Below are 13864 nucleotides of genomic sequence, written 5' to 3'. Positions count from 1 at the left end.
CACACCATTAGATCAGCCATGGCCTTGGTAGCTGAGCCTTGAAAACCTCCAAGGATGGAGATGCTGCAGCTTTCCTGGGCAGGCTTCCCTGCTCTACTACCCTTTGGTGAATTTTTTTTAACTAATGTCTGAACCAAATCTTCCAATGTGCAGGTTGTTGACCATTCCACCTTGTGTATCATTTGGCACTGGAAAAAAATCAGCCCCCAAAACCCCAAAACAGACCCAAACCCAACCCTTTCCTCCCAACTTCATCACCTCTGTAGCTCTCTTTCAGGTAGTTACAGCTGCTGTTGGATCACCCTGTAGCATCCTTATCACCAGACTAAATCAGCTCCATGTCTTCCACCTCTTTCTTTGTAGGCTATGTGCTTTAGTCCATGACTAAAATTTCTCCACATCTCTCTAGAGGTAGCTTCTCTAGAGGTAGCTTCAATTTCTCCACGTGTCTCTAGAAGGTGGGTGTTGGGAAGCCCAAACTGGATGTGCTGCAGCAGGCTCAGCCTCACCAGCACCACCCGGAGGAGGATAACAGCCTTGCCAAGCTCGAGGGCTCCTGGTGTAGCCCAGAACTTCTTTAGTCTTATTTACAGTGAAAGAGCTGCTCTCACTTCACTGCTTTCTAAGACAGAGATTTCTGTGTTCTGGTAGAAGATCACAAAAGCAAAATATTTCATGAGATTGGAAGAAAATGTTTTCAATTTCTTGACTAAAATGGTCAGACTGTTGAATAGGTTATTAATCTCCTAATTACATACTGAAGCAGTGTTTTTGAGTAATCAGCAGCCCTGGAGTGGGAACTGGAAGGCAGCAAGGAGTCTATTGTCTTGTCTTAACAGTTGCTTAAAAACACTGTGATGTAGCTTTTAATGCTTTGATTTTATGGCCTTTTTTTCCAAGTGAAGATAATCAGGCTAAGAGAGAGGATGATGCTCTGGCCAAGTGGGTTGCAGATCCTGCAAATACAGCATGGATGGAAAGTAAGTATCAGTGAGCACTGAAATACAACTATAGAAGAGGGTCAGATTTAAGTTATGATCAACAGTATATGTGTATCTATGTGCACATATAGGTTTTACAGGAATATCCATGTTCGCTTTTATTGTATTTTTTCAGATACATTCCCCCCAAAAAAATTCTAAAATACAGAATTTTATTACACTGATGAAAGTTTTAACTGGTATAAAGTTAACATTCACTTTTCCATTGAGTGCTTTTTGAAGTCTGTGGAATCACGTATCACTGTTTTAAGGAAATCATTTGGCTCCATTGATATGGGTACAGTGGAAATTTGCTCCAGTTCAGAGTCTGCTCTGTGGCTGTATATGAAATTCTTCTTCTCATGCAGTAATTAGCAAATTATTTATTGGAGAAGATGGAGGGGAAGAAATTGCCACTTTTACTTTGTGTGTGCCCTTGGCTCTTGGCTGGCGGCTGCATTTTAAACCAGAACAGAAACGGTCTGGTTTGAAGACAGGCTATCCTGCCTGTTCTCAGCTGTTCCCACTGGGCTTGAGGTTCATTCTACCTTGAAGTGACTGAAGAATTCGTATCCTTGTTCTGCCTCTTAATGTATTACAATGATCATTACATTATTTCGTTTTGGTTCTTTTTAGAAAATGTCTATTCCAACTTCTCTACAGCCATTCAGTAGGCAATGAGCAGCCCTCGACAAGCACAGAACATACCGTAGTGCTGCAATTAGGAGAGAGAAATGTTGGCTGTTGAAGTGGATTTTTGTTTGCAAGCTACCAAAGGTCATAATAAACAATGCAGATAAAACAGTGTGAAATTTCACAAATACCATATACTGGTTTTGTGCATTATTGCATTATTTGGGTGATGATTAGATGTACTAGCAAAATGCTAGTGCAGAATGAGTCATATCTCCCTTGTATTCATATGTGCCAATACAAACAAAATTCTTTAGAATAGAATAGAATATTTCAGTGGGTAGGGACCTGCAGTGATCATCTAGTCCAGCTGCCTGACCACTTCATGGCTGACCAAAAGCTAAAGCATGTTATTAAGGGCATTGTCCAAATGTTTGTTGGTCCCATTCAAATTTTGGGGGATTTCTCATTTGTGGTGTGTTTTTCTCTTTTGCTTTTAGACCCAGATGAAGTAATTTATGATGATGTGCCAAGAGAAAATTCAGACTCTGAACCAGGTTTGAGGTCTTTGTAATACAGACCACATGGAAAGCAATGTAATATGGAATTATGTTCATGTATACTGATTAGATGTGTTCATTGAGTACCTAAAACATATGTAAATGGCATTAACACTGTGTTAATAATTGGTTGGTCTTACAAAGTTCAACATTTAAACTAACTCTTGAAAGATACTATCTCAGTAGGTCTCCTGCACCTCTCTTCTCGGAAGATGAATTCTGTTTTATTCTATAGATACTGTCTGAAATGCTTGAGTATTCTGTATATTAGAGCATTACAGTATTGGGTGTTGTAGATATAGTGACCTAAACAAGACAAGGTAGGCAGGAAAAGGGTGTTTAAAATAGTTAAATAATGTATGATAATGCATCTTTGTCGTGGTTATGCAGAGAACTGCTCTATTCTTGAAAGTTCCTCTTCAACATAAAAATACCTGATAGATGGAAGAGGAGATTCAGAGTGGCTGTTTACCATCCTGAGAGTGACTCTACAGCAATGTTTTATTTCCGTTCTGGAATGGTCCAGCTCCTGATGGTGTGACCATATTTGGAAGGAGCAGAATAGATCTTCAAGTAGTTGCTGGAGCCAAAATGTTACTTGTACTGGAAATGTTGGAGCTAGTGCTCAGGAAGTTTATTTCAATGAGTTCTCACTCAGATTTGTTGTGCAGTTTTTGCTTACAGTGAAGACTGCTTAGAGCTTGGTTGCTACTAACTGATTTTGTGTTTGAGTGCATCAGCTTATTAGGAACTTGACATCTACTTGTCATGGCTCTCAGAGGGTGTAGGTGGTAATGATTCAAGAAAACACTCAAGCTTTCTTGTGTGAAGACCACATTTATCTTTAAAGCCATAACATTTTCATTTCTTGACCTTTGTGGTGTTTTGCAAATTATTACTGAAATTTGTTTCATTTATTATTTGAAAATATCATGTTACATTTGTGACTTGAGTGCTTTTATTACTAGAAGGTCCATCAGTGGACTGTGCTGCTCTGGGCAGGGATGTCTTTGGGCTCTAGCTGCTCAGTCAGGAAACGTACATCGGGGCCAGGAGACTGAGCTTGAGGGGGGATATGGGACTTGGAGCAAAGCTCTGCTGAGCATGTCAGTCAGAATTTTCAGCTTAGCTCAGAAAATGTTAATTAAAATGTTGCCTTTCAGTTTGTCTCCAAAGACGCTAGAAGATTCTGAGAAAATAGGTGGTGAGGGATATGTTATCTTTGTACATTGATTATCTTGATGTTTGTTAATTGTATATTTTGTCAGGGAGACACAACTATTCTAAAAAAGATGCAGCCAGAGCTCAGTTTACATTAGCACATGGACAAGATACATCCACCACATCACTGGGTATAGCCTGCCCCAGTGCTGGCATTGCAAAAGTTTGACTGTTTGACTTATGTGAGTCTTGACTTATTTTGATTTACTGTGATGATTCTCTTAAATTATTCATTGTGCTAGATTACCACTAAAATGTCTTCTTCAGTAAGTATATTTTAAGGACAATCTCTATATGCATGGAGATTCAAAAAAAATAATTAAGATTTGATTCTTCCAAATTAGAGGAGATTCCTCTGTGTTAATTCTAAAGAATTTCTTTCATGTTACTGTTAAAATTTGATCAAAATATAGTTTTAAAATCACAGAATCCAGGATTTAGATGGATGTGTGAAATATGTCAGCCTTTCTTTCATGTACATATTTTTCTCAATTTAAATAAAACTCCAGTCTTAAAATGAAAGCACAACTTTGTTTACTGAATTTAATATGAGACAGTTTTAAATGCTGCATTATAACCTCTGACAATAGTGATCCCTGACAGAAATGTCCACACTAAGCTGCTTGTAATGACAAATGATGGTGCCCATAGTGTATGCCTGTTTGCTGATAAGTAATTGACACTAAAGATTTTCCATTTTGTTTTGAGTCAATTTGTTGTACTTGAAATCTGTGCTAACAAAAAGACCAGTGTCTTCAGTCAGCCTTTGCAATATAGCTTTCTATATCTTGAAAAGGTTAATACTTCAGGCTCTTAGACTGGGTTATGGGCAAGGTAGTGTGCGGGTACGGGAGACTCCTAGTGACTGGTGGAGTTGCAAGAATGACGAGTCACAGAATATCATAGTGTTAAATGTTTCTCGCTACTTTTGGTTTGATCTGTTCTGCCTGAGGTAGTGACATTTTTTGTTTGATTCTTGCAATGTTTCAGCATTTGTCACTTGAGCTGATGATGAAGATGTTCCTAGGGACAAATGGCAAGCTTGCAAATGGAAGGATGATTCTTCTCAGTGCAGATGTGTGTTCACAGCTACAGTTCAAACTTCCTTTGAATTTCTGCTAAAACATGTTGTGAGATTTGGGCATAACAGTGTAGTTTGAGCAGGGCATGTTCTTAAGAGGGTCCTGGTGTGTACCCATAACACAGTGCTCTTTTAGTACTCTGTTTCAACAAAGACAGCCCCCTTCGGCTGCTTCAATAGTGGGTTTAATTCATGCTTACAAATGTGCATACAGAAGACTGTATAGTTCTTTATAGTACATCCTGAACAAGTGTGTTTTTGTGTTTAAACAAGCAGAGATTTCAGTGTAGCTTTATTTTGGTTTAATTCTTGCAGAGGAAATGATTTATGATGATGTTGAAAATGGGGATGATGGTGGAAACAGCTCACTGGAATATGGATGGAGTTCAAGTGAGTTTGAAAGCTATGAAGAGCAGAGTGATTCTGAGTGTAAAAATGGAATTCCCAGCTCCTTTTTGCGAGGCAACCACAAGAGACATGTATGTATCCCGCAGTGCTGCTCGGTCATTGAGGTGATCCTGATTTCCAACACTTGCCTTTCTCACCTGTATTTCTCTTCTCCTCAATCCAGTTTTAAATGCCAACAGCATCTTTTTAAAGGAGATGTGAATTGGTGTGGAAGTGACAGTCACAACAAAATGTAACAGGGAAAAGAAAAGATGAAAGTATTAAACAGAAGCTCCTTAAAAAAGAAAAAACTCAAATTGGATGAAAGTGGAATTAAAAAAGATATTTTCTCTTTTTTTTTTTTTTTTTTTTTTTTTTTTTTTTTTGCTTGCGGGCAGCTCCTCACGTTTTCTTCTTTTGCAGCTGCTGATTTATGTGTAAGTGGTAAATGAGTGTGGAAAATAATGTGAAGAACAAATGGGGGTAAGCCTGATAAGACTTGAAGTTTTGGGATCCTTCATGTGCTCAAAAGTCACAAAACTGTTCACCAGCGTTCCCTACTTTTCTGTCTTAGATCTGTGTCTCTGTGGTTGTTTGAAGGTGACTGAACTTAAAAAAAAGTGTTTGTGATCAAAGAGAAATCTGTACCATTTCTTAAGGAGAGAAGAGAGGTGGCATGATTAAAATGATCCGTGACACATCTTTGGTCTAGTGTCTTTGGCTACATCTGTGCTGCGGGAGGCAGGAAGACACTGACGGCATGGGTGCCTGCCCTTGCTGGTTGCATGTCGGAAAGAGCCCCAGACTCCCATGCTCTAGCTGCTTCAGCTCCTCTCCATCTGCCCTCATGCCCTCTTTGTGAGAGGGGAGTCTTGCCTGGGACCTGGGCAGCCTCCCGCTGCTGGTTCCCTGCTCTGAGTGCCTGGAGAACAGGGGTGTGGGGCACAGTGGGGACAGGCAGGGCTGGGCTCAGTGCTTGGAGTCACCGCAGGATCCTCAGGGCCACCCCCAGCGTGTGCTGGCTGGGGACAGACACCCAAGAGCCACTTCACAGCTGTGTGCTGTTGTCTGCCCCAGCACCCTGTGGCTGAGGGCGTAGGGGTAGCCGCCAGGGTGTTCTTCTATGGGAACCTTATTTTCATTTTGCAGGTTTCTTATCTTGATGAGAATAGAACCCTCGCTGTCTGTGTTTCCTTTCAGTACACATTGTCTGCTCTCCCCTCATCTCTACCCTTGCTGCCCACCCTTTGGAAATAAGCTAGTGAGTAATTAACTGCAAGACTTGAGCCCACCCAAATCAGCACTTTGTAAGCTGATTTATTTTGGTTTTGTCCTGACTACAACAAGTTTAAGCTATTGCAGCTGTTTCTTTCTGGAGAGTTTTTTGACTACCCTGAAGAAAACTGAATTTGGTTTTTTGGTTTTTTTGTTTGTTTTTTTTAATTTTTTTTTAATTACCTTTGGAAGAGACTAGGAAATGACTTTGCATGTGAATGTTAGAGTCTTAACATGGTTGCTGGTTTGTTCTTTTTTTTTTTTTAGTCTTTTCCTGTTATCTGTAGCTTCAGCTTTGGCCATAGTCATAGGAATCTATTTATGCGTGTGCACAAAGCAAGATTTAAAGCCATTTTTAAACACTTACAGGTATAGTTTGATCTGTCACAGGAAATTGTTGGGAGTGGGTTGAGAGTGATGGTGCCAGGATTCAGGCACAGAGTGTCTGAGCAAGAGACCAAGGAGTAGCGGGAGGAGAGAGGTGTGCTCTGGGGTACTGCCTGCAGCTGGCTTTTCCAGGCCTGTGACAAAAGGTTTTAAGGATTACCGTGTGAGGATGGGGATGAGGAGCCTAGGAACACATTAGTTGGTGGATGGAGCAGTCAGAGAGGCTGCTGCACCTCGATGGGTTACTGGGAGGTAAGGTCAGGAAGCTACAGAAAGTTTTTGGCAGAGGATGAGGAAAGACAGAAACTTTAGGATTGCTGAAAAAAAAAGAAAAAAGGCAAACCAAAAAACCTCCAACCAACCGAAACAGAAAAACCTCAGCCCTCGCTGCAGCAACACTTTAACACAGGCAGAAACCACTCCACTTTATACCTGTTCTCTGTATCCGTTCCTTGCACTAATTCTCACTTCAGGTCTTGTGATGGTTGTTGCAATATTTTCCTAGCACACCTCCTATATTCTTTCAAAGCCTATGAGGGACTTACCTTGCTTATTATTTTTCCTGTCTGTTGAAGTATGGGAAAGTTGGAGGTGGGATTTTTAATTGTAAGTGCTGGTATGACTTCCCTCAAAGTCACTTTTTCATTATGACTCTTGATTATTATTTTTTTTATTTATTTTAATATGGGAAGGTTTTTGTGCTGTTAAATATTTCTAGTCTGTGAACAGGATGCTGTTCTTAATTATACTGCTGTAATGTCAGAATCATCATGTTGGAGGTAATAGCATCCTGACCCAGCCTAGCGGAGCTAAATGCTGGACCTGTCCCTTTGTTTTCAACTCAGTAGGCCTTCTCTTTCCTGATGCTTTCATCTCTTGCCAAGTAACTCTGTTGACATCAAGCTGAGGGTTTTTCCATTGGACTTCTATTATAGGGTGCACAAAATATTTTCTTTTCTCTGGTTATATTTTAACATCTTTTATCTGGCTTTCTCAAAATGTTAGCTAAATGTTAATTAGTATTCCAGAGCATTTCTCTGGGATAGTTTCCTTACCTTGCAGATGGATATATTCAGGTATGTATGAGATGGTTACATCCATGGTCATACAATGAGGCTATGATAGATGCACATGGGAATTAAAAGACTGTGCATCCTCCCCTGTCAGTGTCTCCTTACCCAACTCGCTGACACTGTTGATTTCGATCTTCTCAGGTGCCAGCAACTTCTGCAGGTTCTTCAGCCTTTGAGAATTCTTCCAATTCACTGTTTTGAAGGATAGTCAGAAATATACTCACTAGGATTTGTACTCCAATGGATGATGCTTGCAGCTAAAGCTGATGCGTGGTTTTCATGTGCTTTGTAAGAGATGTGCACAATATAGTTCATACACACTTAGCTTAGCCTAAGTGACTTTGCCCCTGTCTTTATGTAGTTGCTGGTGTAGCAGAAAGGCGCCTGGCAGAGTTTCAGAAAGTTCAGCCATGCACAGGAATGATGGTCTATTCATCAGGCTGGAGCTTCCCTAAATGATAATTTTCCCTTAGTTGTCTGTGTATCAGTAGGCAGACTGGGCAATGTGCATGATATATGCGAGTGCTTTAGCATGAAGTTTGCACTACAGGCTTTTTGAAAAGATTGTGTCTCTTTATACACCGTAGCTTTCTCATGACCTAACGCGTTTAAAGGAGCATTATGAAAAAAAGATGAAAGATTTGATGGCAAACACTGTGGGAGCAGTAGAGATTCAGCAACTAAAGCAAAAACATGAGCTAAAGGTAGTGTAGTTGATTTTTGTAACTAGCTACGTTTAAATGATTGCTTTTCCAACACAGACAATGTTGTCTTTTAATAACAACTTGAAAAAGTAGACAATAATTTGTATTAAATTAATTTTAAATATGCTGGATTATGACACAGTTTGTTTTAAAAGTACTTTGTCAAGGACCTTTTCTCATGCTGACAGTTTCAGAAGATGAGATAGGGCATTGTCCTTCCCTGCTGACTGGTGCCCTTATCACAGAGCGCGAGCCAGGTGTACAGCCCCGGCGCCTCTCTGGGACCCGGCTGAGCTCTGCGTGTCCAGCCTGACCCTGGCTCTGCAGCCATGTGGGATAAAATTGCGGGAGTCAGAATCTCAGTGCTCTCCATTCTGAATGGAGTGACTGAAAAAGCTGGGATTTTGCTAAAAGCTTTGGCTCAAACTGAGAAATTGCATCAAGACAGCTTTGTTTGTGTTCTGATGTTGCTGATGAAGCCAGCACAGCTCTGACAGCAGTAGGGATTTTTTGGCATTGTAGCATTTTGGGAAAGCAAAAGTGCAAAGCAATTTTTTTAATAAGGATTTCCTAGCAAAACAACACTTCATTTTTTGTTTTTTGCATGAAATTTATTTTTGCTGTAGTAGTATACTATAAAATTATGCAATTCTTAATTAAATTCACTTATTTCTTCAGTTAATTAAATTATTAGTTGTAGCATTTTCTGCAAAACAATGTTTACTTAAGAATATAGTTAATATAGAACTGAGTCTAGGGGATTATCTTTAGGTCAGAAATACTTTGACAGAATTAGTGGGACAATGGAAGATGGACAAGAACCCTGGCCGCTAATGACCTGTTCGTAGTATTTACTTGCTGTATAATGTAAAGCTGAGCATTTGAGACTATTTTGAGTTCAGAGGTTTGATGCAGAAAGGTTCTTAAGTATTTTTGCTATTTTAGGCTTGTATACAATATTGCCATGAAGTAAGTCCCTTTCTCCAGGTTTGATTTTATTACGAAAATGTACAAGTACGCAGATCTGAGCTTTGATGGATCTGTGTACTTACTGTATATTCCTTTGACTTGGAATACATTTATAGACTAAACTACTTGACAGTGTTCTTTTTAAAGATATTTTGATCAAAAGTATTCTGCATGGTATGCTCAGACGTGTTCCTATTATTCACTGAACATGTAGACTGTACTTTTTATCTTACAGATGCAAAAGCTTATGAGAGCTGCTAGAGAAGGTACCAAGGATGGGCTTGAAAAGACAAAAGCAGCTGTGAAAAAGGGTCGTTCTTTCATTAGGACAAAATCTTTTATTTCTCAAGGTATGTGCCAATTATACTGTTTGTTACTCTCTTCAGTCATTTCTGAGAAAGGAAGTGAATAGCGTAACAGATTTTTGTACTGGGAGTTGAGTACTGGATGCACGAAATCAACTTTGTGTCAATAAAGGATGGCATAATATTCAGTTCAGAGGACAGTATGGGTCAATGCATCTTCAGTAGTTTTAGGTTTGGGGCAAAAACCTGAGTGGCCTGAGGATCATGGAGAAGGGTCCCCTTCAAAACACCACCACCACCAAAAAATCCCACAAAAGAGTGTCATAGATGCTATCTAGGTATATGAGAGTATGGAAATTATGTTAAGGTACTAAGTCTGTCCAGTTTCCTCCATCAAGTAATTCCTGAATGTCGGGAAAGTCTGCTTTCACAACATGGTTTTCAGTGGAGTGATAGTTGTCTGAAAAGTTTGTTGTGGCCAAGGAATAACAAATGCTTTCCACGCTTAAGAGACTGTTCTGCTTTATCATAGGTTGGTGATTTTTTTTTTATGAAAGCTGAATTTGGATTGGGAAAACAGAAAATGGTCTAAAACCAGAAAGCTAGAAGTATTTGTGTTCTTTCTCTAGTTAAGAGCAAACGTCAGCCCTCTGTTATGAGCCTCAGCAGCAGCAGTTCACAGTTAATTTTTGCAAGAGGCAGGGCATAGTGACTGAATACAAACTTATTCTTTGGGATAAGTGTGAGAGGTAGTATGTCTTTCTGCTCGAGTTTCTGCACAACTAATTGAATGGCTGCAACTTCAGAGCTTATAAAACTATAATTTTAGGAAGCTAAAACCACAAGACTGGAACAAGGCGGGCAGGACAGTGTTACAGTGGACAGACAAGCAGGGCAGTGTTAACAGTGGACCTGGCATTCCTCTGTACATTTCTAGAGGTTAGGTAGCAGACATAGGATATCTGTGAATGGTTTAATCCCTTAACCACTTACTGTCAGCAGACAGTTGGTGACAAAGTAGTCAAACTCATGAGTTCCTCCCAGCCAAGAGATTCACTTCCCTTCCCTTTTTGTTCTGAGACAGTTTCTCGCGCTGTTTGTTCTTTAGCTCTCCTTTGCTCGTGTCCGCTTATTTGACTGGGTGCATGCTGCCACCTATCATTGCACTTTGGTGGTGCTTTTTTGTATAAAATCAGTACATAGCGAGCAATGCAGGATCCCTTACTCTCGTTTCTGACAAAAGCCAACATTTTGGTACCTTTGTGTACTTATTTTAATTTGGTTATAGAAGGATGCATTAATTTTTTAAGCTGGATCGTATTACGGGCGTGTTTAGTTTCTTCCCCAAGGTCATTTAATTCAAAACTGCTGGCCCTGGAGTCACAGTGCTTCAACCCTGGCTGTCATGATCTGCACTCCAGACAGCCCTATTCTCTTGGCTGTAAAGAGGGAGTAGAGGTCAAGCAAAAGATGCATAGGCTGTGTGGATTTTAGGATTTTGAGATAACTTTAAAGGGTGTTCTGTATTAGAGCACCTATTGGTGGTATTTATGTGATTTCACAGCTGATACAGAAGTGCTGGGAAATTTCTTTTGTTTGGTAGCTGAAAATAAGACTGCTGTGTAACTACTGTGCTTGGATGATAGGATCTTTGATTTTTTGTTGATTTTTCATCTTTCAGTCTACATGTTGTAAAAGTTGACACTTTGGTTATTCAACCATTTGTAGATCATAGATCATCTTGTCTTGAAGAAGAAGAGCTAAATTTATTTATTGATGTGGACTGTATGCAAACAGAAGCAATTATGACTCCTATGCCTGAAGGATTATCACAGCAGCAGGTAATAGGCTTTTGGAAATACTGTCGTCTGCCTCTTTTTCCTCCTCTTCTGCTCTACATGAATGGCTCCCAGGTGCCTTGCTCTTCAAACATGTTGGTGTGTAACATAAATTAAGTGGATATCAAATTCAGAACTGAATAAGTATTTTTTTCAAAATTGGTATGTATGTATGTAGTTGCATTAGTCCTGGATCCAGCCAGAGGTGCAAAATTCTGTTTTGCATTATAAAAATATCTAGTTATATTGTTTCACTACCTGAGTACTTAAACTAAATGTGATGGTTTTGAGTGAAAAAGAAGAGTTTAAATATTTTATTGAGTTGGAAGACATTGCCCCAGGTGCTCCAGGATTTCTGTTTTAAATGTAAAGAATATCCTATATGCTCTCTGAATCTTAAGGTTTTTCCTGATTAAAAAAAAACCTAACAACTTGTCCCCAGTAAAGTCAAGTTTGCAGAACAGTTTATTTTGCTGTTCTCTACCTCAAACTCTATAGTCACTGTGGAAACCACTTAAAAAAACACTGAAATCTGCATCAGTTAGAAATTTTGGCTGAAAATAAGTCCTGTGGGTTTATACTATACTGTTATGTCAAGTAATAACTATATGAGAGTTTTTAGCTTCTTGTAGTGTCAAGTTGTGAGTTGGTCAGTGTCTTTAGAAAATGAGCAAAAAAAAACAAATTAAGGGGCAGTTGAGGAGACTGGTATAAGGTGTTTTTGTTTGCTTGGTGAGGTTTATTTCTCTAGTGTGTTTAGCACAGTGCAATGCTAATCTTGTAACAATGCAACTACCAAACTGTTATGTTACTGTAAGATTTCATTATGATGTAAGATTTCAGTATCAATCTGAATGCTGTCTTTTCCTTCTTTCTAAGTAGGAGTTTTGGAATTTCACTGGGGTTTTTTTTGGTAGGTAATTAAAAATAAATATACCCTCTTTTGGAAGAATAGAGTGCTCTTAGTTTGGTATAAACTAGTAATTGTTGTGTAGGTCATGATGTATGTTGCTTATCGATGCAGGAGGAGCTGCCCAAGTGGGCAGAAAAGGAGTTGGGAAAGCCAAAGCTCAGCTGGACCTAGTGAGGTGTGAGGGGCAGCAAAGATGTATGTACATTGTCAGCAAAAGCAAGGCTAAGAAAAATACGGGTCTGCTGCTTGATGGGACAGGGACTTAGTGACAAAGGGCACTGAAAAGACCAGGGTACTCAGTGCCACCTTTGTCTCAGCTGTTACTGGTGAGGTTTGTCCTCAGGTGTCTGGAACCCCTGAGCCTGGAGGCAGGTCCTGCAGGAGTGAAGCTTTGCCTGTGGTTAGAAGGTGGACATCCAGGCAGCTGAGGGACCAGGTGGGATGGATTTAAGCGTGTTGAGGGTCAGGCCTTTCTCTGCTGTCTAAGATGACAGTGATCAAAAGACTGGAAAAAAGTAAATGCCATGCTCATCCTCCAGAAGAGCAAGAAGGAGGATCCAGGCTGGCCTGTCCTCAGTCCCTGCAAAGGCAATGCAGCAAATGCCCCTGGGAGCTATTCCTGGGTTTGTAAGGACAGGGTGTGGTTGGGAATCATCAGCATAGATGGACCAGGGTCCATTTGTGCCTGACCAGCCCGAGTCCATTTGAGATGACTGGTTTGTGGACAGAGGAGAGCAGAGGATGTAATTTACCTCTGCTTTAGCAAGGCTTTCAGTGGCCCTGAAGTACAAGTACAGTTTATACAGGTGGACTAGAAGGTGGGTCGAAACCAGGCGAGGACACCATGCTCGGAAGGTTGTAGTCCATGGTCCAAAGTCCAGCAAGTGGCCAGTGTTAGTGGTGTCCTTCAGGAGCAGATACGGGTTCCAAGGCGTTAAATGCCTTTATTAACACCCAGATAGCAGCTGATAGTGCATTTGAGGGAGATACCAAAGGGGAGGAGTGTGGCAGGCCATGTGTGGGAGAGTGGGGTGGCTGCTCAGCCTGGCTGTGGTGGGCTGAGGCTGACAGGAAATCGTGAGCAGCTCAGCAGAGGCCAACAAAAAGTCCTGGCTGTGGGACAGAGTAACCCTGTACCGCAGCCCAGGCTGGGGGCTGGCAGGCTGCACAGCGGCCCTGGGCGTCCCAGCAGGAGAGGTGAAGGCCGGAAGCCCACCCAGCCTGGCCTGCCGTGCCAGGGACAGGCTGCCTTCGTGGATGTGCTTGTGTTAAACAGCAGGTGGCACGATAGCTTTTGCTTAAAACCTGGTGCCTGTTTAAATATTGTGTCCTGGGCTGGGTCTCTTGTTACGATAGCTTTTGCTTCGCTTTAATACGGGGACCTGAATTACAGTGAGTTATTTATGTTTGTATGCTACTGTTACTAGCAAAAATGTGAATATAAATGTAAGACTTGCAGGCAAATCTCTGGTACGCTGTGTGTATCTATTGCAATAACCTGTAGGCACTGTTAAGTGTATATTTAATGTATGATAAAG

The 13864-nt window shown here is 40.6% G+C and overlaps 1 protein-coding gene across 1 annotated transcript in view; it reads left to right on the top strand.

Annotated features, from left to right (window-relative positions):
* ARHGEF10 (Rho guanine nucleotide exchange factor (GEF) 10) overlaps positions 1-13864 on the top strand; it is an 89521-nt gene that overhangs the window by 9224 nt on the left and 66433 nt on the right. The window contains exons 5-10 of the mRNA XM_010079407.1: positions 901-980; positions 2114-2170; positions 4791-4954; positions 8185-8301; positions 9506-9620; positions 11304-11416. Coding sequence (XP_010077709.1) covers positions 901-980; positions 2114-2170; positions 4791-4954; positions 8185-8301; positions 9506-9620; positions 11304-11416 — 646 coding nt within the window. The remainder of the gene's footprint in view (positions 1-900; positions 981-2113; positions 2171-4790; positions 4955-8184; positions 8302-9505; positions 9621-11303; positions 11417-13864) is intronic.

Source organism: Pterocles gutturalis, unplaced genomic scaffold, assembly GCF_000699245.1.
Source record: "Pterocles gutturalis isolate BGI_N339 unplaced genomic scaffold, ASM69924v1 scaffold2064, whole genome shotgun sequence".
In the NCBI taxonomy this organism is placed as follows: domain Eukaryota; kingdom Metazoa; phylum Chordata; class Aves; order Pterocliformes; family Pteroclidae; genus Pterocles; species Pterocles gutturalis.
The sequence above is the reverse complement of the archived record's forward strand: the minus strand, read 5'-3'. Positions and strand labels throughout refer to the sequence as shown.